The 25,519-nt window shown below is 40.0% G+C and overlaps 2 protein-coding genes across 2 annotated transcripts in view; one reads left to right on the forward strand and one right to left on the reverse strand.

The window, feature by feature from the left end:
* Positions 1–12,188, reverse strand: part of quob (quattro b) — a 34,368-nt gene extending 22,180 nt beyond the window's left edge. Inside the window, exon 1 of the mRNA XM_042501439.2 lies at positions 11,884–12,188. Within this exon, the coding sequence (XP_042357373.2) occupies positions 11,884–11,886 (3 nt within the window). The 5' untranslated portion in view covers positions 11,887–12,188. The remainder of the gene's footprint in view (positions 1–11,883) is intronic.
* dlgap4b (discs, large (Drosophila) homolog-associated protein 4b) overlaps positions 1–25,519 on the forward strand; it is a 187,022-nt gene that overhangs the window by 873 nt on the left and 160,630 nt on the right. The window lies entirely within an intron of this gene.

Genomic DNA, 25,519 nt, shown 5'->3' on the forward strand with positions numbered 1-25,519 from the left:
TCCTTTGGAATCCCCTCAAAGAGTTTTTGGGTTTCCAGGAACAAAAAAAAAAAAAAATGATATGCCTCTCTGCATGAGTGCACTTCTTGGATCAGTGAAGTATTACCGGGCCTACCTGTATCAGAATTAAACTAAAACATGCAGCACAAGTTCAAACTCACAAGAATCTAAACATTTCAAATAATTCCATCCACTTAACAAAAAGGCTTTGAGGTAAATTAAAAACTGCCATCTATAGGGGATTGAGAGGGGTATTTTGGTTGAGCATAATCAAAAGCTTTTCAACTTATCTGGAGATGATTAAGTCTACATGAGTTTGGACAACTTGTTTCATGTCTGGCCAGGATATGCTTCATTTAAACTGGTATATTTGTAGCAGACCAAGGTCAGCGTCTGATCTTATTCAAAGTGACAAGAAGAAGCAAAGCAGACCAAAGAAATGCATAGTCCCATTTAAAGATGCAAGTGCGTGGAATGACATTATTCTCTGTCAAGAGGCACACTAGGTGCCTCTGTTTACTGCATGTATATATGTTTATAGCATTTTTGTTGAACAGCCCTATGGCATGAATGTGAGGTGGTGATGTTTTGGGATGTGAATGCTGTCAACATAGATTAGTAAAACAGCCAAGCATTTTAATGCAGTGCTGAGCACTGCAAAAACTGCACCCTAGATTTGATTGTGCAATATTGAAGCTACAGTGAAATGACTTCTTGGCTTTGCTTGTCAGTTGGTTGTAAATTTTTATATGAATCTAACAATTACTTTATGGTAATATGCTGGGACAGGGCTCTTTTAACGAACTGTAGCAGCTCTGTGAGGCTGTACTGAGGAGGCCTTGAGTGCTAACATCAACAGGTCAGCATGCTAACATGAACACAGTGGCAGCATTTCGCTGACACGGTATAATATTGACCATGTTCACCATCTTGGTGTGTAAGCAAGCTCACATTTTTTCTTATTACCAAGACACGCAAAGTACAGATAAGGCTGACTGAAACTCACTGTCATTGCAGGTGTTTGTTCATAACCCAGATCATTAGTATCTGGTATTATAATTTCATGGCACTAAATGAAACATTTTGTTTCTTTTTTTATATTTGCTTGGTTGTAATATTTTTTTTATATCCTATTTATTGGATTTATGTGCAAAACTTGATGACAGTACATCCAATACATTTCACTACATAACAAAAATGTGAACTTCATGATGATGTTCATGAGAAGTCAGGGGATTATCAGATACCCCTTTCCTACCAAAAATTAGCACATGCATGCAGGTTTTTTAAACAAGAGTAAACCAGCTAAAAATATACTAGACTGCTTTGACATTACCAGTACAGAGTAGAGGTGTATACATGGCTCTGCAGCAGGTCTCTTAACACATGCAGGCTCTGCAGCAAACAAGTTATGTGTGTGTGTGGGTCGTGCTGGTGTGTCTGTGTGCGGGTTGTGTTGGTGTGTCTGTGTGCGGGTTGTGTTGGTGTGTCTGTGTGCGGGTTGTGTTGGTGTGTCTGTGTGCGGGTTGTGTTGGTGTATCTGGCCTATCTGAACAGGTCTTAGTCGCTAACCACAGCAGGCGTGCTTTTCATGCGATCAGTTCACAGTACCCTGCTGTGTCAATCTTCCAGCCCCACAAAGGAGTCTGTTTTTGCCCCCCTCCCCTCCTCATTTAGCTTGATGGCCTGTGAGACCAGAGAGCGGCCCAGGGTAAACACAAGCGCTGCAGCTTCAAAGACCTCACACTGGTTAACACTGGGACTGTACTGACTGCTTGGCTAACGGATGCTTATGTGAGCAACACACTGGGAACAAAGGTCATAAAGCTGTTTCACTATTCAATGAATAATTCAGTAAATCATTCAACTTTGATTGTACAACTCAGTTTAGTTTTTGCATTCACTGTTGGCTAAAACTTCAGTATTGTGTACTCTGAGACAAGGGGGCTTTGTCCAATTTCAGTGTCTGTGAAATACGTTAGTGAACCTATGCTAAGGCTTTGTATCTCTTATAGACATTGCATGTCCTCAGTAGAAAAGAATGCTTCCTTTTTCTGATTGTGCACATCTGTCACAATAGATTAGGAAATGGAGAACAGAATACCTTCGAGGCAGGCTGTAGAATAGTAATGCATCACAGCTGCTTTAGACTTACTCCAGCCATTCAAGTTTGGGTTCTACTGTATTTCTCAAAGCTAATGATAAACCTGAGGTCACTTGTAATATGACACAGTTCTGGGAAGTCACTGTACAGGGTTAGGACCTTCAATATCCTTGTGTGTAAGTTTCATTTAAAAAAATTGTCTGATGTAGACTTTCATATTTTTTTTGATGATACCACAAAATCATTGAAGCATGTCCACTTCTCTGTAGCCTGACTTTAAATCAGTACTTTCTTGAAATTCAACCTTAAACAAAAATATCAGTGACTTATTATCATAACATTACTTCAACATCATTTGAGATTTAACCCTCTTTTTGTTAACACTCTGGCTAAAATGACAAACTCTTACGCCTGGATAAACTTCTTCTGAAAACAAAGACGGTAAAAAGCATGAGACATTTCCCCCTGACTGGAGCTCCTCTCTGTGGGTGGTTTGGTGAGTGATATTCATATGAGTGAGACCCTCTTGAGATTTTAGTGAGCATTGCTCAGCTGGACCCAGTTCAGACAGGCCAGCCAGCCAAATGAACTGAGGGTAAGCTGCTGGTGTTGTGAGCACTTCTGTATCTCATTACATCTGACAGACTGCCAGACAACATGCCAAACAGGCCTGGACTGTGAAAGGTTCAGCAGGAATTTTTTTGGAGACAAAGCTAAATTGTGTCCTGACTGAGAAGATGCTAATGGTGTGATAGCTGAAAACATAAATTTAATCATAATCATAATAATTGGAAACTTAACTTGTTAAAACTAGGGCTCCGTGTTGAAAGAGACTCAGATCATCAGTCGAAGACTGTCAGTCGACTGAGATTGTTCAAGTTAAGCGGTGATTTTTCAGGACTTTTTTGTCACATATTGTGCTGTGCACTGCACTTCAGGGGATGTTTTGGTCCCCAGACTTTGCTGAGGAGTGAGCGCTTCTGATTTTCAAGCAATTCTTTGCAGCTGTGGACATTGAGGGAGACAGAGACCGCACTGTAAGGTGAAGAAGTGGTGACTTTACAGCTCACAGCAGGTTAATACAACACAGTCTCTGGCTTTTGTTTGATATCTAGTGGCAGCAAAAAATGTTAATGTTAATGCACATTTAGAACCTGTCATTAGCACTGTTAGCTTGTTATCTACATTACGTGAATGGCACAATGAACGTCCAACAGACCCTGTTCAGACTTCACAACTTTGTATGGAAAACTAAATATTAGAAATGAATTTCTAATATTCATATTGAACAGCCAAATCAGATTCAACTGGCATAATTGTGAGTCAGGTACAGCCATGTTTAAAGTAATTAGTACTTGCACATAATATGCAAGCAATTTTGAATCTGAAAAAGAGCATTAGAACGAATGGAAAACTCTTCTCTAGAAGAAGAAAACATACTTTATTGATCCCAGAGGGGAAATTCATTTTTGTTTTTTCCCTTTGTTGTTATTTTTACACATTACACACACAGGCCTGAAATACACACAAACCCTTACACATGCATTAATAGAGAGATGTCAGAGCGAGGGGGCTACATGCAAATATGCACTAAGCATTGGGGGTTCAGTGCCTTGCTTAATAACACCTCAGCAGTGCTCAGAAGGCAAACTGGCACCTTTCCAGCTACCAATCCACACTCCATACTTGGTCTGTACAGGGATTTGAACCACGACCCTCTGGTTCCCAAGCCAAGTCCCCAAGGACTGTGCTACTGCTGCCCCCATAAATAACATATGAGGAAAACTCATTTCAAACTTCATTTTCTCTAGTTCTCATGAATTAGGCCCCGTCTACAGAGATATTATTGGTTATTAGTGAAAACTGATATTTTCCCCCTGTGTTTTTAAAAATATTTCTGTCCACATAACCTTTGTTGTACTAAATATCTCTTTCAGCAATAGAATACAAAAACTAACACTGTCTTTAGCTGTCCTCAGCAGTCTCCAGCAGTGTCCCCTCACGACAAAAGTAGTAATGTGTCCAGAATTATTCAAATCAGTAACCGGAGATCTCATCATCGTTGATTCTACTTTGATATGAGGATGAAGGCCCTCACTCAAATATACGATTGATGCTCTACGAGTGCTTAAGTTTTCTTTTCTTTCTCTTTAAACAACAATCCCACGTTGAAAAGTCTCTCACTATCTGCTGATTTGACAGGGTATAATGCAAAACTGCCTTCACTGGCGGACTTTAAACAACAGATGCAAAGCTCTGCCTTTGCATTTGTCTGCTAAGTGGTACAACAATACTAAGTTTATGTGTAAAACAGCCATTAGACCAAAAAGCACTTAAAAAAAAAAAAAAAATTTCCAAACCAGTAGCGTGCCATTGTTTCTTGCATATGCCAGTTACAGTAAGCCACAATGGGCATGTGCTGGGCTAATTGAGGAGATAATGTCATCGTTTCCCAAACACTCTGTTTTATATGCACACTCATCCGTGTGCACTTTTTATCAAAACATTAAACAAAGTTATGTAAAATGTGCACCTTAGAAGGTTTTTTTAATTTTTCTTTTTTTAAATCTTCATTTTAGTGTGCTAGAACTCTTTGTCTGTGTGTGGGGAAGAGTCCAAAATGTAGAGGAAAATGTAAAAAAAAAGCTGTATATAGGTTTTAGGCGTTAGATTTGTCTCGTTCTGCTTTTTGAAGGTATTTGTTTGTTTGCTGCTGGTATCACAGCTGTCTTAATACAGCAACAGAGGAGTAGTTTGGTTAATAGGTTGTACACTGAGTGGAAAAGTGATGCCAGTGCATACCCTGTATAAATGCCAAGAATACAACTGAAGTTCTGAGACGTAGTTTCTTTTCATGCAGGCTCCCTTTTGATGAACACACCCATAGCATCATAGTTTCGACTTTGTAGACATCCATTGCTAGAAAACCAAACTGCATGCAGCCGGCTTCTGAATAATTAGCTGAGAGAGAGAGAGAGAGCACAGGCATGTGTTAATATGAGTAAAGCAGATTTGGGGAGAGCTGATTCACTGGACCTATTCACCTATTTGAAGTGTGCAGTACATTTGCAATGTCCTTTTAAACTTTTTGTCACCCTGCTATTTTGTCTGCACCACAGCCTTTTCCTTTTGTGTTTTTAACAGATCCTCCCGCAACAAAAACTCCTGGTTAACAGCAATTTATTCAGTCCCGCTTGAGCACTCAGACACAATCACTTCCCTTCATCCTTATGATAACACAGTCTTTCATTATATATTGCTGCCCAGCATCTTGCTCACGTTTCCTTGACAGAAACAAAGTTACTACTTCTTTTTCCAAAGTATTTTTACTCCCACGTTTAGCCAGCAAGGAGTGTTCAATCATGTTTAAATCCTGAACCTTTATCCTGGCCTACAGAGACAGAGGGTTTTGATTGATGTCCAGCTGACGACTACATTCCACGGCCTCCTCCTCTCCACACTCAGCACAAGGGGGATTCCCTCGCTGCCCAGTATTGTCCACTGCAGCCAGTGATTAAACTCTAGAAATAGCTTCAGTCGCTAACAAAGCTCATTGTTTGACCTCAACTGGCATGCTACTGTGGACAAAAGGCATCTGTCTTTGTCTGGTCCACCATCCAGGCCCCCTGGGAGTTTTTGCAGTGATGACTATTAAGCAGATAATTACAGGTTTCCTCCATATTGCCTTGGGCTTTGGCCAAAGACAATCAGGACCCAGTTTTGAGCCACGGTATAAACAAGCTGTCGAGGTATGTTACGCACAATGTGTATCCGTGTTTTCAGCCACAATGGCTCAAAAGATTAGAGTAGGTAAGCTGACAAAATTTGATTTTAAAGAAGATTAACTTCAGCTAAATGGACGCAGCTCCTGATGTGACACGCTGAAAGGATCTGTTGATGACTCTGTCTTGACTGGTCATCACATTTGCTTGAAATCCTCATAAGAAACGGACTGTCACTGCACCTCCAGGCTGAACCCAAAACATAAGCAGATGTGACAGTTGAGTCGAGACCTGCCAGTTAATCCAGAAGACTGCCTGACTTCTGCATGTACAGACATGCAGACGTGTCCGAGTGTCTCAGATAACACAACTCAGCCGTAACATTAGCCAATCACAGCACCGGCACAGAAAACTAATGGTGTATGACTCCACAAGAAATATTAAGAAGTAATAACATGTGGAAAAGAGAGCATAATTCACGGCTAATTAATGACTATACCTGGTTTTACACTAAAACCTAAACGTGGGTAGATACTGAGCCTTGTTGCAAACATAATCAAGATTCTAGTCTTATGCTGCGTGTACATGGATTCAGGCAGACAGTAAACAGCAAACTGGATATTATTTTAGTGGATGACAGCAGGGCAGTAAACTGAGGTGAGGCTGACAGAGAATAACATCAGGCTGACGGTAGACAGCATTGCCATCCAAAGTTAAAATATTTTAACTCTGTGGCAAAATCTACAACCACGTTACCTATCTCTCTTCCAAGTGGACAAAACATCGGCAGTCTGGATAAGGATATTATGTTACTGTGATCATTCAGATTCTTTCATAATTTTTTAAGCTAAATCTTTTATTGACAAACAGATTTTTTTAAAATCTCTACCTGATTTTTCATGTTTTCTTCTGCAACTGCATTTTTGTTTTAAATCAGGTTATTAGACAAAAATATAAGTAATAAGATTTTCTAACTTTTTTCCTCTGACTAAACATTTTTATAATTGTGTATGTACTCCTGTTTGGGTTTTTTTTAATATAAATGTCTTCTAATGTCTGCTTTTAAGTGTTTATACCACTTATGTTAATATGCTGGTATTATTGACCTGATTTTTTATAGACTGTCCCTTTTATCAGTTAAAGGAAAGGACAGCTATTGAAAGCTAATGATTTTATTAAATTAAACAATACACAAAAAAATTATTTACAGATATACTATAATCAGATAATGATTATTAACAGTATGGCCATAAAGAATGTGAAAGTCAACCATAACTTTGTCCACTTGGCCTTTCACCTCACTATATTAGTATTTTTTACTGCAGGAATCTGTGATTTTTGTTGCTTCCTCCTCAGAAAATGCAGGCAGAGGGAAGGATTGCTGCAGATAAAAACACTGCCACACACTTCTAGTTTGTCATAAATGATGATTGAGAGGGATTATGTTTGTATAATTCTATACATTTTGGGGGGAAATCTTACATAGTGTACCTTTAAGATTTTCTATTCCATTCTTAAAATACATTTGTTTGTTTGTTTTTCCTGTTGCGTGCAAAAACTCTTGTCTGTCTCCCATCTGCCTGAATCCATGTGAATGCAGCATTAGTCATATCATAATCAAAAACATGTTCCCATGTTATCTCAGTTTTTTCCCTCTTCCACTTTTTTCCCTCTTAAACCTTTAGTATCTCCTGTTTGGCGCAGAGACAGTGCTGTCTTTGTGTATGATCCACTCTTGTAAACTCAGCAGAGGGGCACTCTATTCAGCTAAGCCATCTTAAATCCTTTTAACCAGTAAAAGAGGCTCCGACGACACAAACCTCTACATCATTTCTTAGTCACTGCTGCCAGGAGCAAACACAGTGTGTGTTCGCTATCAGACTTTTAATCTGGCGGCGTTCCTGATATTCATTCACTTTATAGTTTGTAGGAGCTCAAACTATGTTTGTAAAGTGAAGAGGCCCCTTTAATAGTGTGTCAGGTTTCTGGTTTGACCTTCTGTTTTGTTATATCACACAAGATCCAAGAATTTAAAACCAGCCAGTTTGTGCAGGATGACGGTGAGCTGAGATTTGATTACACAAGTGAATCATTAATCCGCCCTGAATCTGTAAATAATGAACAATGAACTTGTAATATTCTGCCGTTTAACTTGGAACAACACTGCTGCAGATATCTGTCTCTTACTGTCTGACTGAACAATCAACCAAGTGTCTGAATCCGACATTAATCTGTGCTGTCATTTTTAAAATGCTGACTCACAGCCGCCTTTCATGGCAACCACATGTTGCGAAATGTATCATTTAAAAAACTTGTTCTGAAACAAAGCCTGCATTTACTACTGTTTTGGATACACTTTACAAAAGACTGATTATCTCTTATCCTGTCATGCCAGGTGAGCATATTTTTAAGTGGAACCACAGGATCAGACAGGTGTATACAGTAGTTTCTCAATGCCTGATGAGGTGATTGGCAAGGAGGTGCAGCAGGGTGTGAATACAAAATTTAAAAAATGCGCAAGGCTTCCCCACAAGATTAAAAAACGCCCGATGTACACTTAAAAACAAATACAGGCGTGTAACAATTGAAAAATTCACATTTTTCTGGAATGTCTCCATGACTGATTCACAATGAACCGCTCCCATTTTACATGACAAAACAAATTCTCCTGGATCACAGCTTATATCCCAAAGCTTACATCCTGGCAAACTATCAGGAAACAAAATTCAAAACGATTTGTTTTTTGAGACAGTAACACACTTTGATGGCTCCCATAGCTCACCTCACAATGTTAAAATGGCCTAGAAATCAGGAAAGACAAATAATACAAGTAAAGGAAGGCCCTATGAAATCCATTAGGCTGTAGCACAGGGGATTTGTTAGTTGGTCGGCATGTGAGTGTGTTTACAAGGAGTGTACTAAACACTGACATCTGCTGCTCTTCATTCTGGAGCTTTGCAAAGTTTTCTGTAAGTCCAAACAAGTGCACAGCTCCAAACAGAGCTAAACAGAGCAGCTCTACATGGCATACAAAGTGTGAGATTTATCCCTTTGTTGCCTCGTCACACAGGGTGTCACCTCAGATTTGCCCTCAAGATCTGATTGTCGTTCAGCTGGTTTTGAATTTAAACAAGCAAACTGTGATTCTTGTGACTTGAGACTGAGGTGTGGTGATCACTGAACCAGCTATAATACAACTGTTATCTTCCCAAAAAAGCGAACAGCGGAGCCACAACAACTTTCAAACACAGTCTCGGGAGGAAATGACAATGTTGCTGTAACTGAAACACTGCAGACAATGCTTGCTGAAAACTCACAGAAAGCCCTATAGCTGAGCCGATATTTTCCCTCTAAACACTCACTGCAGAACCTCTGTTGAGTTTGACCCACTTTTTTGATGCAGGGATAATAAACACACTGAAAATGCGTCTCACAGCTCCACGAAAACTCTCACAAACTCAACTTGCTGATTGAAGCAGAATAGAAATAATTCGGCTCAAACAGCTTCTCGGAGCAGATGTCTGCAATTATACATATTTTCTCTATAAATCACATTGCTTTATAGTTTAGATTTTCCCAGTCTGCCTTTGTTGAACTTTGGCAAAATCACAGCAAGTGAAGCAGCGGCAGGAATTCATCTGCCAAAAGGAGCACAGACGATAGTATTGTAAAGACTTGAGGACTTGTTACAGTCAGAGGAGGAAGCTACTGATGACTGGCTGTCTCATTGCTGTTAAAGAGAGAGACACACAGCTGTGACCCTTTACAGCTGGGCCAGTATACTGTCAGCCAGTCTGAATCTGGATGCTCTCAGCGTGTCCACAGTGTTTTCTACAGTTAATAGATTAAGGTATGTGCATGCAATCTCTGAGCTGAGTGGTTGAGAAAAACACTGTGACTGATGAGCATATCTGACTGATGATATTGAGCAGTTATGTGATATTCTGTGGGAGTCTGTGACTGTTGCTGTTATCAAAAAAGCTGAAGCTGCAGTCATAAATATATATATCTATATATATTAACAATGGGTCAGATGACCTTTTGTGCAAAAGGTGTTAAAGGAACAGTTCATTCCTAAATGAAATATATATATACATATATATTTATATATATAAGCCCACTGCACTCTATACCTGCCCAGCACCAAACAGCAGACAGGCTAAATTAGCGACTTGCTGGTGAACATGATGCATTTAGCAGTTTAAGAGCCTGAGATTTTTTTTTCTCAGGAATTAGCGGAAAGCAAAAGAAGCCAGAACAAGATTCATCAGATGGACACGAACACAAAATGAATGCTAATATTGCAATGTGTCAGCTCGATGTTTAAGTGGCACCTGTTTGCCCCAAAGCCAAGTAAAGCATGTTTAAATGTTCGTGCAGTCATCTTGTTATGACTAACAAAAAAAAAACAAAATCTGAAATACAAGTTTGCCTTGTAAGAGCTAAATCTGTCGTCCTTCACTTGTTCTTCTAAAGTATCCTTTTGCCAATGACAGTTGGCATTTTTAACACTATATATCACAGAAAAACCTGCTCAGCTCAAACTACAAACATTTTGGCAAAATACGAGTTAATCAGAAACCTGAGAACAGGCTTTGATTTGCATTCACTTTGAATACACTTTGAATTCTGCAACAGACACACAGCAAGTACTATCACCGTGTTTACTGTGCAATGAATGAAACATGCTGCTGTAAGGCCTTGAGATGAAACTGCTTGACCTTGCTGGTGAATGAATGACTCTTGGCTGTCCTTCTCACACAGTAACTCCTGTAAAGCAAATACAGTCCACACCGGTAAGCCACGGCTCTGGGTTATGTTGTATTGCTGAGTGTTTACCCAAGATTGACGCTCCTAGTCATGCATGGTGCAGTAATCTAATAATTTAGAATCTGCAGGCTCATGACTGGAAGTTGGAGGGTGGTCACGGAAGACAACATCAGTCATACAATAAGTAAAACAAACAGTTAAGGCTGTAAAAGCTGCTCAAATAAGTGCTGCAGTGCATGTGAGGGGAGGGCAAAGTACAGTGGTGGCCAAGTCTGGACTCCTTTAAACATCCTTCCTTCCTGCTCTCTTTAAAGCTATCATTTATCTGGCACGCTGGGACAGATGTTAGGGGTCTGACTGATTTCCATATAAAGAAGAGAGGCACATTGAATAAACAGAATGCTGAATTTTTGGAAAGTGCAAGCTAAATATGCAACACTATGATCTGCATCCAACCCTGATTCTTTATATACATTTATTTGACAGTTTTTGCAGCAGCAACACCAACCATTAAATACAAGTTCAAAGATGCCACATCCTCCCACAAACCCATCATCAAACATGTTCCCATCTTGTGGCTTGCTCTTTGTCATTAATTAGTTTCTGTTGTGACCGGGATTAGACTCTCAACTCATAAAAAGCCCTGTAGTTTGAACCTTTTAAAGTGCCAAACACTGAAGTGGACAATTCCATTATGTGCGCATGCAAAGCAGAAGTTATTTCTACTGCAAAAGCCCTCTCTACTCACTGAAGTATGTGTGCCATCTGCATCAATTAAGTCCCAATCAAAGGACTTAAAGATGCAAAACAAAAGACAATGTGCTTCTCTCTTTCACTCTCTTTTTGTCAGCATGCACGCACTTAGAAAAGCTCGAGATGCTGTGGGTTGTTGATGTTAAACAGTCCCTCTAACTGTGCTCGGGAATAACAAAAAAGGTTTGAAGAGTGCGGTTACTTTAGCTTTGTGCTGCCATTGAATGTCACACAGATGAGGTTTCATAAAAAGGGAACAAAGAATGTGAATCAATACTTTGCTCAGTATCATGCAACTGAAAAAAGGCTGCTAAAAGCATGTAAATGCATTAGTTAAAACATGTCAGGTTTCCGAAACTTCAGTCACACATGACTGGCAAAGCCACAGAGAGAAACAAAGTCACTTGTCCAAACCAGAGGCACACACTCTCAGTTACTGGGTCAGTGGAGCACTTCAACTCTAAAACCAGAGGGTAACAAAGGACAAGAATTAAAGCCAGCAGTAAAACTTTTGCAACTGTGATGTTACTTTACCATCTTTGCAGATGTGTCTCCTCTATAAGGCAGAATGTTTTCTCATTTTTGTCCCTGATAATCCTCTCCAGACAGCCTCCCTTGGCTCTGTGCTGAAAGACTTGCCATGTTTAGAGCATCAACGAAAGAAGTCGACTGAAGTACATCCACATGACAGTGAGTTGTCTTGGCCAAAAAGTTACACAAGTCTTTCCCATTCTTTACAGGCTTTGCACAAGTCTTAAGTTTGTAGCAACAGAGAGCAGCGAATGTTCAGGCTGCCTGTTGATCCTTCACTTCTCTTTGGCTTCTCTGGCTACTCTGAGTGTTTGGGGGACAGAGAGAGAGAGAGAGAGAGAGAGAGAGGGAGAGAGAGAGGGAAGGAGGGAGTAAGAGAGGGGGAGGAGAAAAGCTTTCCCTTTCAGAGGAAATCCCCCTCGAGGCTTTTCAGACTTTCTTCGCTCTCTCTCGCAGGCTTTATCACATACCCGAGCACACCCACAGACACAATATGCCACAAATGGATACACAAAGGCATGCCCAGTCTGCACAAGGACACTCACTGATTGTATGTGTTACTGTATGTAATATAAGAATTGAAATATTCCTTTATCCATGTATGTTAACACACACATGCATACACAGTCCTTTGGTCCGGCACAGAGAGCTGCAGAAATCCAGCCCCTCGTTTGAGGCCCCTTTCTTTCTATTTTAATCACTGGGAGCTTTTAAAAGGCTAAGTCAGTCTTTCTTCTCTCTCCTGGCCCTCGTAGACTTCCACTGTCTGCTCCGGGCTTTCTCATTTCCTTTCTCCAGCAATTGTCTTCCGGCAGACTGCCCAGTCTTTGACTCATATCAAAGGGAGAGACAGCAGAGGGGGCTTCCCTGCAGAGGTCCGAGCCAAACAGCAGGCATGTGAAGAAAGCTGCTATACCTCCACATTAGGCTGAAGGAATGTAGGGGTTATACCCTCTGGATTACATTTTACATCTGCATTTGTAGGATGTAAAGAAATCCAAGACCTCCTGCTGCAAGAAGTGAGGTTCATCACCGAGGCATTCCTTGTGGGAAAAAAAAAGATTGACAGGTGATGGTTTATTTCTGTCTGAGAATGAGTGTGAGTGGAGCAGCTCACACGTGGCCTCAAGCCTCTGTCTGTTTCTTCGTTCAAATTCCAGAAATTACACGAGAGTCCATAAATATTTTCATCACAAGGAAAAAGGCACAGACTATATTTCTTTTAATCAAAAGTGCCTCATTATTCAGCAGGTGAAGTTTCAGCTGGAAATATGAAACATAAGCCTCTGCCCGTCTCTCTCTAATTCCCTCCGTATCTGTGGTTTCTTGCTCTGGAGGAATTGCCGTCTCCTGAGCATTCCTCACATGTTTTTCTTTTGCAGAAAGAAAGCCTCGCTAATTTGTCTCTCACCCTGAACCACAGAAATATGTAGGTGACGTTCTTGAGTTGAGGTACACTACAGTATTCTCTTCCCAGTTTATCCTTTTCTGTTTGATTCTTTACTTCTCAATCATTCTTTCTTTATCTCCTTGGTACTCTTTTAAAAAATGACCACAACTTGTGTCTTTGACATTCCACAAGAATATCTTATCCAACTTCCCAATAGATTGTAATTTATTATACTGCCTTCATAAAAAAAACCCTTGTCAAACAGCAAGAGCTTGTTGAAGGAGTTCAACCAGATGTGCTAGGTCATACTAATTAAACAATAATCAGTCTCCTCCATGGTTAACAGTTGCTGGATAATAGACCAGTGCCAGCATGAATATTTAAGAGAGCTGAATGAAAAATCAGAGCCTTAATATAGCAGCAAACTGCTTTTTGCTTTGACAAGATATAGTGGAGTATGGTGTCCTGAGCAGAAAATAAAATCACACTACCTTTCTGTGTGTGGTAATCTGAGCCTCGCTGTTCTTTGTTGTGGTACACAGTCTGGCCACATGGCTAGCTAAATGCAATCCCAACCCACGGTGTTGTAATGGAAGGTTAGCACACATCCTCCATGTCCCCCCACGTTAACACAGTTACCTCTGTCAGCACTGTTGTTGTTGTTGTTGTCAGCACTGTTAGCACCATTAGCTGCTAGCCACTGGCTCAGCCACCACCATGTTAAGAACCATGTGCAGACAGCTTAAGTCTCTGAGTCATGGATATGCTTTAAAAGTCATTAAAAAAAACATTGAAGGTGTGCAATGACTAATTTTTTGCAACCAGAAAACAAGCTGTTAACATTTCACATATATTTTAACCTCATCAAGTATATGGAAACATATTTGCAAAAAGTTGCTTTTTTACAAACCCAAGAGATATTGAGCAATATTAGTATCATTGTAGGTGTGTTTCCAGCCACCAGGTGAATATAAGTGTAACATTCACTCTCCTTTTAGCTCTGTAATTGGTCTCCACCAACTGTCTTTACTCTGCTTCTGTTCACCTGCTAGTAGCTATTATCTTTTTGCCATTTAGTACAAGGTAGGCAGCGTGCAAATTGGTTTACCAGTGCTTTTCCCGAGAGGGTGCCGAACAGGCTCCCTCTAGAATTTATACTAAAGAGTGCCGACCAAAACAATGAGCATAAAGACACTAAAAGGCAGTGAACAGTCAATGAGTTTGTTGTCAAACAAGCAACACCTGTTACATTATAAGCAGTCATTTAATTCATATAAAAACACTGTTTGAGCAGCTTTAATTTAAAAAATCGGTGAATAACCTATCGGCCAATATATGTTTTTCAACATAAACACATAACATGCATACACATTTTCTAAAAGCTTCCCTTAAATTTGTATGATGACCCAAATATATACCTCTAAGCAGGCCATTTCACAGAAGAACAAACTATGTAATGCTGTTTCTAAGTGACCTCAGACATATCTTTGGGAATTTATTGTCACTAATCCACCAATATATTCGGCAAAACTAGATAGCATAGATAAGCTTAACTCAGCCAATACTTTCGTGCCGGCCTATGTATCGGTTCTATCTGTGACTCCAGCTGATTTATGAGAAAAAGGGGGAATCTACTTTTGTTTTTGTTTCACTCATTGTCAAGGTCCATATCAGTCTAGGCTGTCTCACCAGCAGAAACGTGACGGTGAATCTCAGGGCAGGGAGGATAAAAGTGGGCCACAGCCGGCTGACACTCAGTTTTGATCCTTCTTTCATGAAAACCAGATGGGCGTCCATCTAAGCCAACAGAGAGATGGCGGAGCGGGTAGAGGGGGGCTGCTCTGTGCTCTCTGAGTCAGTGCATGGGGAGATTTGATAGGGCACTCAGACATAAACACACATAGGTACACAGAGAGAGAACCAGACAAAACTAGACGAAGAAATGTACACAGAGATAGAGTGCGAGAGTTCCGGAGATACCGCTAACGCCAGGAAGTTTTGGAGCACACACCCACACGGGTTCATTAAGCAACCGTATAAACATGCACATGTCGTGCAATTTCATAAGTACGGACATTAACACATGCATTCACACACACTTGCACGCAAACACAGCAGGATGAACCCTGTGCGCCCTGTTTTCCCTTCCTCCCTCCATGTCTAATTCCTTTCTAGTGAGTGGGAGACCCCGAAGGCGAGTGTTCAGGACCCCTTCAGTGATTTACTTCAAACCAGCACTCGCCCCCTCATAACCTCCCATACACACTTAGACACAGCAGCCCACGGTCTCGACTGTTTATAAAGCATGACTCACAGTGAGTATATTGCCATTAACGGATGGGAAAACACAAACTCTCCTCTTGGCAATTGACCCCCTGCATCACTTCTTGGATCAATTACCTGACCCGCTTTGCTCTCCAAGTCTATACTCATTAACTTCATGTGTACGGGTTGTTTTGATTTAACACAAGGGGAGAAGAGCAATCTCAGCATTGATAATTCATATCCCCCTCTTAGACTCAAACACGTCCAGCATGTCTTGGTGACATTACTATGAGGTGCACTGTCTCAGTGACAAATGTCTGAATAGCTCTCAGCTGTAATCACTCACATCTTGATGGGACAAGATGAAAGTGGGAAGGAGAAGACAAAGAAGTTATCTGTCTCTCCCTTGTGTCACATTCCCAGGGACAGCGACCTTATCAGCATCTGGAGATCTGCTGCTGTGACTCTGACATCATTTCCTGCCTGACCCCGGCCTGTCAAGATTAGGGGCCGAGCTTGTGATTTAGATATTTGGTAGTTCTTTCAACAAACAAAAGGGATACAGCTCTTCCCAGTCAGTCGATATCTGTCTACACCACAGATGTGTTTTTGTGTGAGGTCTTTCAAAAGAGGATTTAAGGCTTGTTTTGAGTAGCGTGTCACTTCTGTGCGGCAAAAGAGAAAAATAAGGGCCTCGTGGAGAAAAGATGTGCATTGAAGGACATTCCAGCAGAGTCAGAGGGGCTCCGTGCATGTGTTTGCTCGTCTTTCATTGTTCATTCAGGTGGCGACGAGTGATACATCGTGACATTAAGTGTTCCCAAATGTTCGCTTCCCTTGTAATTGTAAATCTATCGAGTTCTACATATCACGCTCCATTTTTAGGGCTAATAAAAGACAGGACAGAGACGCTTCCAACTCTTTAAATTGCTTTCCATCTGTCCCACTTTAACAGCTTTGCTCCCGCTGAGATTTTATAATGAGACATCACATCTTAATACGAGAAGGTCTCGCCGGGATACAAACACATTCTTTTGTCAGTGTAGCCACTCTGATTTTTTCAAAGGTATTTTGTTTCTTACAAAAGATGTTCAAAATTAGCAGATGATAATGGAATTACTTTTAAAAATTGCTTCTCATTCATTCTAGAAAGTTATGACTGGTGTAATTTACAAAATGATTGCAAAAAAAAGAGCAAACTGTCCTTCCAATAGGTTTTATTCAACAAGAACATCTCGCCAGGATACGAACACATTCTTTTGTCAGTGTATACCTAGTCTGAATTTTCAAAGGTATCTTACTTCTAACAAAATACTAAAAAAAGACAATTGACTCATACAAAAGATATTCAAAAATAGCAAACAAAAATAAAATTATTTTTTAAAATAGCAACTTATTCATATTAGAAAAAAAAAATAGCTGGCGTAATTTAACGACTTATAGCAAAAAAAGAGCAAACTGTCCTTTCAGTGGGCTTTGGTGCAGCAGCTCCTCATGCTCTCCACGTCCTAGGTGATACTGTCCTCATGTTATTATATCCTGTTTATAGCAAATCCACAATAATTTCAATCCCTTCAAAAAAAAAAAACAAAATAGTGCGCTTTGCCAGTGAATCCCACTCAGCTGCAATCTAGGATGTAGCCTGAATCTATCTGTGTGTGAGAGCTTAGTAAAGCAAATGCTGGGAATAATGATCCATGCATGCTCTGCAGGAGAGGAATGATGCATTAAAGACTTCCCAAACTGGAAACATCTTTGCTATAGCTGGAAAGAACAAAAGCATATCTATTCCATATTCTTTCTGCTGGCTTTGAGTGGACGTTCAAGGGTAAATGTATTTGAAGTGTTTGTGGTTTAATGATATCACGTCAGTTTGCAGTGTAGTAATTGAGGATGGTACAATGAACTTCGAAAGAGAAATTGTTTCTCCAGAGATGGTTTTGTAAAATAAAATGAAAGCGTTTTCCATCTCTGTGGAATATTTGTAAGCTTAAACAGGATAAAAGAAGCATTTAGGTGCTATATTGATTATTTTCATATGTGAAACTTTCGTGGTGGACCTACTGAGCAGTTCCACATGTTTTGGTTGGTCTGTCTCCGTCCTGATGTGTTTTCCTGAGAGCCACAGTGCTGAGAGGCTTTAACCTCAGCTGGCCACTGCTGGGTGCTGGTCCAGTGTAGGAAGCAGGTGTTACATTCACTACAGCAGACAAGTTGGAGGAAAAAAAGCGGCTGCAAGCTGAGGCACAAGAATGTGGGAAGCTTGAGAGTTTGACTCAGAATGTTTCCCTGTGTTCACACAAGTTACACAGAATAAAACGTGACTGACAGTCTGGAGTCTCGCTAGCGACCCCGTGAGGAAACAGTGTTCATAACATACAAGAAAAGCTACAGTAGATGGCTGAAAAATGAAGTTTTCTTAGGTTTTATCACCAGTGAGGCAAACATGTTAGTACTTTTCAGATTCATCTTCTCAGGCCCAGCTCCAGGTTGTTTTACTTGACTCAGATTCATCAGTCTATTGCTTCATTCACACAAGGAGGATCACACTAGGAACTTTTTCATGGGCCCCCTTTCTTCATGTGTCTACACCAGAACAACTAGGAGCAATCACAGTTTGTTAAATGCCGCTTTGACTTTTTTTTAGCATCTTTCTTCTCAGCACAAGAAGAACCACTTATGATGCAAGTTTACATAGATTGGTCGAAGTCAGCCGGTGCAGGATCAGTGAAAACCTTGAAGGTAGACCTATGCAGTTGTTGGTGGAGCTCCTCAGTGGGCAGATGATGCTAGCTTTGCCATTAAATGATTTAAGTGGCCTGAATTAGCTTCTTCTGGTGTGTTGTTATGTTTGTGGTGTGGTTTGTTGTTGTTGTTGTTTAGTGAAACCAGATACAAAATTCCTAAAATTCCTCTACAACAACAACCATGAAGGTGAGATCTGAACGAGACCAGAATGCATTATGTGCTGCAGTTTGTCAGCGTCAGCTGTATTTGACTACTGTTTGAGCTAAATGTTTAAATAGCATGCTAACACGCATTGCAATAGCATGTGCACATGTTAACAGCTATTGAATAGCATGGCAATATGCTAACTGTATGCATAACATACTAACATGGTAACAGGGTGACTGTTATCATGTTTGTGTAACATTTTAAAGTTCAGTTTGTCAGCATTAATCTAAAAGTAAAACTGAGGCTGAGCTTTTTTTGGAAATATTGTCAAGTATTCATACATAAGGAGACATTTTGACATATTGTGGCACTAGAGGAAGTCAAGGCAACACCCAACTCATTGACTAGGTTTACAACCACTTAAATTCTGAATATGATAATATTCCAATTTTGATAAGTGGCATGTAGCTAAACACAATTTTCTGTCTGGATGTTCTGAATTAGGCCTTATTCCGAATGTAGCATTTTCTTATTAAGACACATGAGACATGTTGTTATTATCCAGGTTTTAGGAGCATTCTTTGGGCACGTATAAAGCAGAATATATATCTCGGCCTTGATTGGGGATTTCACTGCAGTTTGTGACACAAGGCCCCTTGCATGTTTACAGTCAGTTGTGCATTGTCACGGATGTGTTGTACACAGACCAACTCACCATTCATTCTGGAGTAGGGATGCATACCCAAAAGAAAACCCCACATTCATGGTCGGAAGAAGTAACACACCTACTTGAAAACATTATGTTTTAAAGCAAAACATTATTAACATAATTATTATTGCTGTTATCTTAGCCAGTCTTTTACATTAATCTGAGTCTGCATGGCTGCATTTAACAGGATTAATTGTAAATTATTCATTTACATTAAACAAGCAGCTTAATGAGGCCAAAAAATGGGAAATTTTGTGCCTAAATGTAGTAGCTAAGATTCTATCTTCTAGAAAACATGAATGTCTGTTTGTCCATTTGTGAATACATTTCATGCTGGACCAATGTGTTGCACCAATAGACTGACCAACCTTGCCATTTTATAATTGTCTTTGGTTGGCTAAAAATAATTCAGCAACATGGAGGTTTTTTCACACCGATAGAGTCGAGCTTTTTAAGGAAGTCACCCAACTGAAGTAGTCATTAGCCACACTCGTGAAGACACCAAGACAGTATTTAATGATTCCCCCTCAACTCTGCTCACTTGTGTAAGCAAAGCTGTCGACACAGTGGTGTTTTGGGAGAGTGGTATCTGAAAACAACGCCTGCTGCCAGGCCATGGGAAACAGGGAGACCCAAACACGCCGCTGAGTCACAGATAGACCGCTTCACACACAGACAATGTTGTTTCAGGTGAAACGGAGGACAACAGGTGTGTGTGTGTGGGAAAAGAGCAGTCTGGAGATATCTTCATGCTTCTCCTATCCTCCCCCTATAACACATGACCAGTCAAGAGCAATTATGTAGAGATTGTTTGGTTCTCACTAGATCCACTAACAAACAGAGGAAACCGTCCAGCATGAGACAGCAAAAAGCTTTATTTGAGAAGGCCTCTTTTGAGATGAAGCGGAGAGCAAAGGGCCAAATATCACTAGATTTACAGTGTGATTCAGAGCCTGGCATGCGAGTAAACAGGAGTGTTAATTTTGTCAGGAAAGCCTGAGACAATAACACAGTAATATGTGGGCTTTATTAAAATACCCCTGAGTCAGTAAATCAGATCTGTCGTCTATCCCCACCCTTCTATTCCCCCTCTCTTTTCCGGTATCTGTCTCATCATCTGTCTCATGAGATCATTTCTCTCTGACCGCCTCTAACTGCTTTACCTTCCCTGACACGGATCTCTCAGCGCTCCTCTGTGTCAGCGTTTTTCTTTTCTTCTCCCTTTTCCCTTAAACATGTCTTGTCTTCTTGCATTAATTCCTCCTGCCACTCTCGACTCTTTTTTCCCTCTCACTCTGCTTAATTCCTATCCCAGCTGGCTTTTGCTCTTTTGTCCCTGCTCTTCTCACCCTCCTCTCCTTCCTCCCTCTTGCATTTTTTTTGTTTTTTACAGTAAGCAGTCCAGAAGCAGCTGTTGGGAGGTGGCTCCCTCTGACTGGAGCTAATCTGTCTGATTTATCACTTGGTAACTGGAACTGAAGTGGACAAAGCTGATGATGCTTCACTGAGACACCAAGCGTAAAAAACGAATACATGTGCATCATCACTCCACCCTGTTTTTCATTCTCTTCCTTGTCATCTCTGCTCTCTTTGTGCTCTAAAACACTATAAAATCATTACAGATAATCACATTCTTCCCTTTTTTCCCCCCTTCCTCTTGTCTTCTTTGATACTATTTCTATTTTGTGTAGGCGCGTCTGCTTACGTAAAACTTTGTTTACAGTAGTTGCATTTGGTTGCGCTTCGTCCTAGCTGGGCCTGCATTGCTTGCTTTCTTTGGGTTGTGGTTGTGGGTGACGCAGATGTTTTGGCTAACCATAAAGCCACACCACACAGCGGTGGGTTGACAGTCTACAGGGCCAACCCAATGCACAACAACAGCAAGATTTATTTGCAATTTAATGGTAAGGGACTGTAATTATATGGGGAGGTAGTCAGAAGGCATTGAAATTTTCTTTTGGCTGGAAGTAGGGTAGTCTGACTTTTGTTTGTAGGAGAATTATAATGTAGTTTTTGTTTTCTAAATGTATATTTTAATTAGCTGAAAGTAACATAAATAGTTGCATTTGAAAGACATGTTTTAGGGAGGGTGACCGTGATAGCCGTGGTTATATATCCGTCTCATTCTTCAATGTAATATCTCAAGAAGGTGTTGAGGGAGTTCCCTAAAATTTGGCACAAATGTCTTCCTGGACTCAACAGAGAACTGGTCAAGGGTAAAGGTCATTGTGACCTTGCATCTGTCTTTTTCTCGTGAACGTGATGTCTCAGGAACACCTTTAGAGAATGTCTTCGAATTCGACACAAGCGTCCACTTGGACTTAACAATGAACTGATCAGAATTTGGTGGTCAAAGGTCACTGTGACCTTTCGTCTGTTTTATGCAATATCTCAAGAGGGTCTTGAGGGAGTTCCCTCAAATTTGGTACAAATATCCACTTTGACTCAAAAATGAACAGATTACAATTTGATGGTCATAGGTAAAGGTTATTCTTGCATACATGTTTTTGGCCATAACCCAAGAATTAAGTAATCATAACTAAATAAATGTCTGTATGATAAAATGATGAAGTGATGATGTTTTATAGTCAAAAGGCCAAAGGTCAACGTCCCTGTGACATCTTATTGTTCTGCAAAAACACGTCCATTAGTCAGCATCTTATCTCAGGAACAGAAGAGGAGGCATTTGGTCAGATACTGAATTGGTGACACTAATTTTTGACGTCCGCCTTGAAGCTGTGCTTATTGTAAAGATTGTCTGTGCTGCCAGGGGGAAGACGTGTGTGAAGCATCCATCTTTTCACAAACATGGATGTAAGCTGTAACTGCAACTTGACTGGTGCGCGGAGGCATACAACCATAAGGCAGTATTTCTAGTTTTGTTTTTTTCTTACAAAATGAAACAAAGTCCAGCCCCCCTCACCACCCTAATGATTTTCTTACAGTCCCTTAAGTGGGACAGGGAAAAAAATATTACTAATACACATTAAAGCTAGATTTTCAATATAGAATATGGTGAAATAATTCACCTATACTGTATAAATGAGCATATACACTCACGGTTGAGCCTGCGTCCCTGCCTTGTATGGACTTCCTTCTCTGAACCTGCAGTGTAGATGCTTGTCCACTAGGTGTCATGTTTCATCAACTGTCACAATTGTGTTGTGACTGTAATTTTAGAAGTCTCTGCCTCTCAACAAGGCCACAGAAAAGGAGGGCTGCATAAGCACCTACATATCATCTCTTGACTTCAAAGCATCTGAAATGAGAAAGACTTGGACGTGTAGTTCAAGTGCAGGAGCAGCCTTTCCTAAAAAGGACAAGATGATCCACTGAAACGAGCCTGGGCCAAACAAGATAAGTGCTTCCTCCCTGTTGCCAGGTGAAGGCAGTCATTTCCACTGGCAGGATAAATTGATCCAGATGGCATGTGGACTTACGAGCATTATGACCCTCTCCTCACCTGCCTCCTTGTAAGGCATTATTATCCTAAGACCAGAAAACATCTGGCAGAGCTGTGTAATGCAGGGTTCACACACACACACACACACACACACACACACACAAGCATACTTCAAGGTTTTGTCTTTAAAGAAAGAATCTCCTGGTTTGGCTCTTTGGATTCGCTCCAACTTTCTTAATCATCTTAGTGTAAAGAGACAGCTGGTTTGTTGCAAAAAAAAGGGATATACACAAGTCGTCCAACATGGTGTGTGTCTGGAGCATTTTGTGCAAAAGGCAATTGTATATGTGACAGAGAAGGAGTGTGTGTGGCTACCTAAGTGTGCAGCTGTTTAAGCGATTGAGCTGACAAGGATGTTAGTAGCAACGAGCTAAGCCTTTAAATACATGTTTACCTACGTGTGTGTGCACACACATGCGCACATACACACACACACACACACCTATACAAAGGATGTGCTCTTAACAGGACACACATTGCTACTCATGCTAAAAAGCTTGAAGACTTTGCAGTCAACAAACACATTATGCTGCATGGGTTTAACCTTTTCACATAATGATTAAAAGTTCAATTCTAAAAATGTCAAGAACAATCAGCAGGTGGTCAAGGCACAAAAACCATCAACTCACTGAATTCTTTTATTCTTTAATTCCTAGCATTCGATTTCAATGCTGGTAGTAAGTGTAAATGAATGTTTAGCTGTCATGACATAGTTCCTTTTACAATCTTGCCAAGAAAAGAAAAAAAAGAACACACAAACAACTGTGCGTGCATGTTCCTGTTTTTTGAGGGGTTTACTGACACACCTGTCACTCTGTTTCTGTGTTTGATTAGGATTGTAAGACTTTTCTTTCTAGGAAACATTAAAGGCTTTTATCTGGGAAATGTGACTGAGCATCAGCTGGAAATGAAAAAGAAAACTAATAATAGAAAAGCCAGGTTTAATATTGCCACTGCAAAAAAACACAATACAGTGCATGTCGTGATTTATCTTGTATTGGTTAAACTTCTCATAATATAATGCAGGGGTGAAGGCAAACATTTTAAACACTCGGTTCTCACCCCAAACCTAGGCTTTGCCCAGACTTCAGTAGTGGGGTCCAAGGGGGTCCTACTCTGGGATTTTATTTATTTATTTTTTAAATTAACAAGCACTGCTTTAATGCTTTTATGAATTGTGATATAAATAATAACAGTAGTTGTTAGTAATAAGTATTGGGTAGTAGCAGAATACTATTATTAAAAAGCTTTTGACTAGAGTTGGAAAAATAGTTATGTTTTTGTGTTAACAGTGCTGGAATGTAACTAAATATATTTAATCAAGTACAGTTGTTAACAAATGACAGATTATTAGATCTGGGTTTTTTATTGCTATTGTCATTAGACCTCATCTTATTTTTGAAAAAGATAGCTAGCCTACGTATTTAGATGTGGAGCTATTCATAAAACATTTGAGGCTGAAACCTGGGATGCTTACGCCAAACAATGGTGCTGCATTTACGGCAGCTATATGCACTATTTTTCAAACCATTTGAGATAATAGAATGACTAAAAATATATCCATGGTTTTGGAAATACATGGTAAAATATCATCTTGTATGCCCACATCCTATTTTGTATCTAATCATTCTCCAAGTGTCATCATCATTCCAAAACACAACACATATTTAGGATGACTCATTTTCACTCCTGCCACTTAAAAAGAGGCAAAGAAATTTTGTGATGTTGCTATTTTAAGGGTAGAGATTTACCTTAAACAGCTTTATTAATCTTGAAACCTGTTGTTGTTGTTATGTTATGCTGCAGTGGAGTTCATAACATAATTGTTTATCTGACAAATCTGTTATATTTGAATTCATCTCATAATAATCTGTGCTTCTCTAATTACATATCAAGGATACCCAAACATTCCCAGTTAATATGATCTTCAAAACTCTGAACTGAATATTAGGCCAGCAGAAGAATATTTTCTTAAATATATTAGAGCTTTTTATGAAATAATTTGGTAGGATAAACAACATGGGCAAAGATCTTAACAACACAAAGTTAAAGGTATTTTATAATTCTAAAAGATTCAGGAAAAAGATTTGGGGCTGAGGCCATCCGCCACCCACCCCTGCTCCGCCCCTGCCATAAAGCACTGTAATATTTTGATCAAAGTTTAGTTTCAAAACTGTAGCAAAACATTTCACTCTTGTGCACAACCATAAAAGAGCCAGCAATTTTCATTGAAATGACATGTTTGGTTTTTAAAAAAATCTCTGTTGAGTTTAAAACATAATAATTCAGCAGCATAAAGGAGTGAAAGCTTAATTACAAAACCGCTGCTGTTCACACTTTATGAATCCTCAATAGATGAGTCATGTTGCTCAAGTTGTAAAAGCCTAATGACAGCTCAGCTCATTACAGAAGCACTAAAATAAACACCCAGGCATCTCTAGGGGCAGCTGAACCCCAAAACAGGCTGCAGGACACTATTAAGAGGTTGTGACCTTTAGTCTCCATGACTCAACACATCCCACAAGTCTAGAAAGAAAACACACACACTCATACACATCAATGTCTGTAGCCAACAGGTGGGATTCCTTGACGTAAAACAGGGAAGTCAATAACACTACTGCCTTTATGTAGGATGACAGGCCTACAGGTATGAAATGTGACCACTGGGATCAAATTAATGTCTTTTACCACCAAAAAATACATCAGTCTACTTTGTCCAGTTGTCTTTTGTCTAAACGTATAACAGGAACAGCTCTGTGTCCTGTCTGAATGCGAGGCCTTGTATCACCTTTCTACCCTATTATTTCTGACACAATATTTTCAAGCTTTGAATAACATGTTCACAGATCTGTTACTCTGTAGAGGAAGTAAAACATCTGGACATGCAGACAGAAAAAGAAAGGAAAAAAATAAAAGT

The sequence above is a fragment of the Plectropomus leopardus genome, chromosome 2 (assembly GCF_026936395.1).
Source record: "Plectropomus leopardus strain MGB_pleo_1.0 chromosome 2, ASM2693639v1, whole genome shotgun sequence".
Classification (NCBI taxonomy): Eukaryota; Metazoa; Chordata; class Actinopteri; order Perciformes; family Serranidae; genus Plectropomus; species Plectropomus leopardus.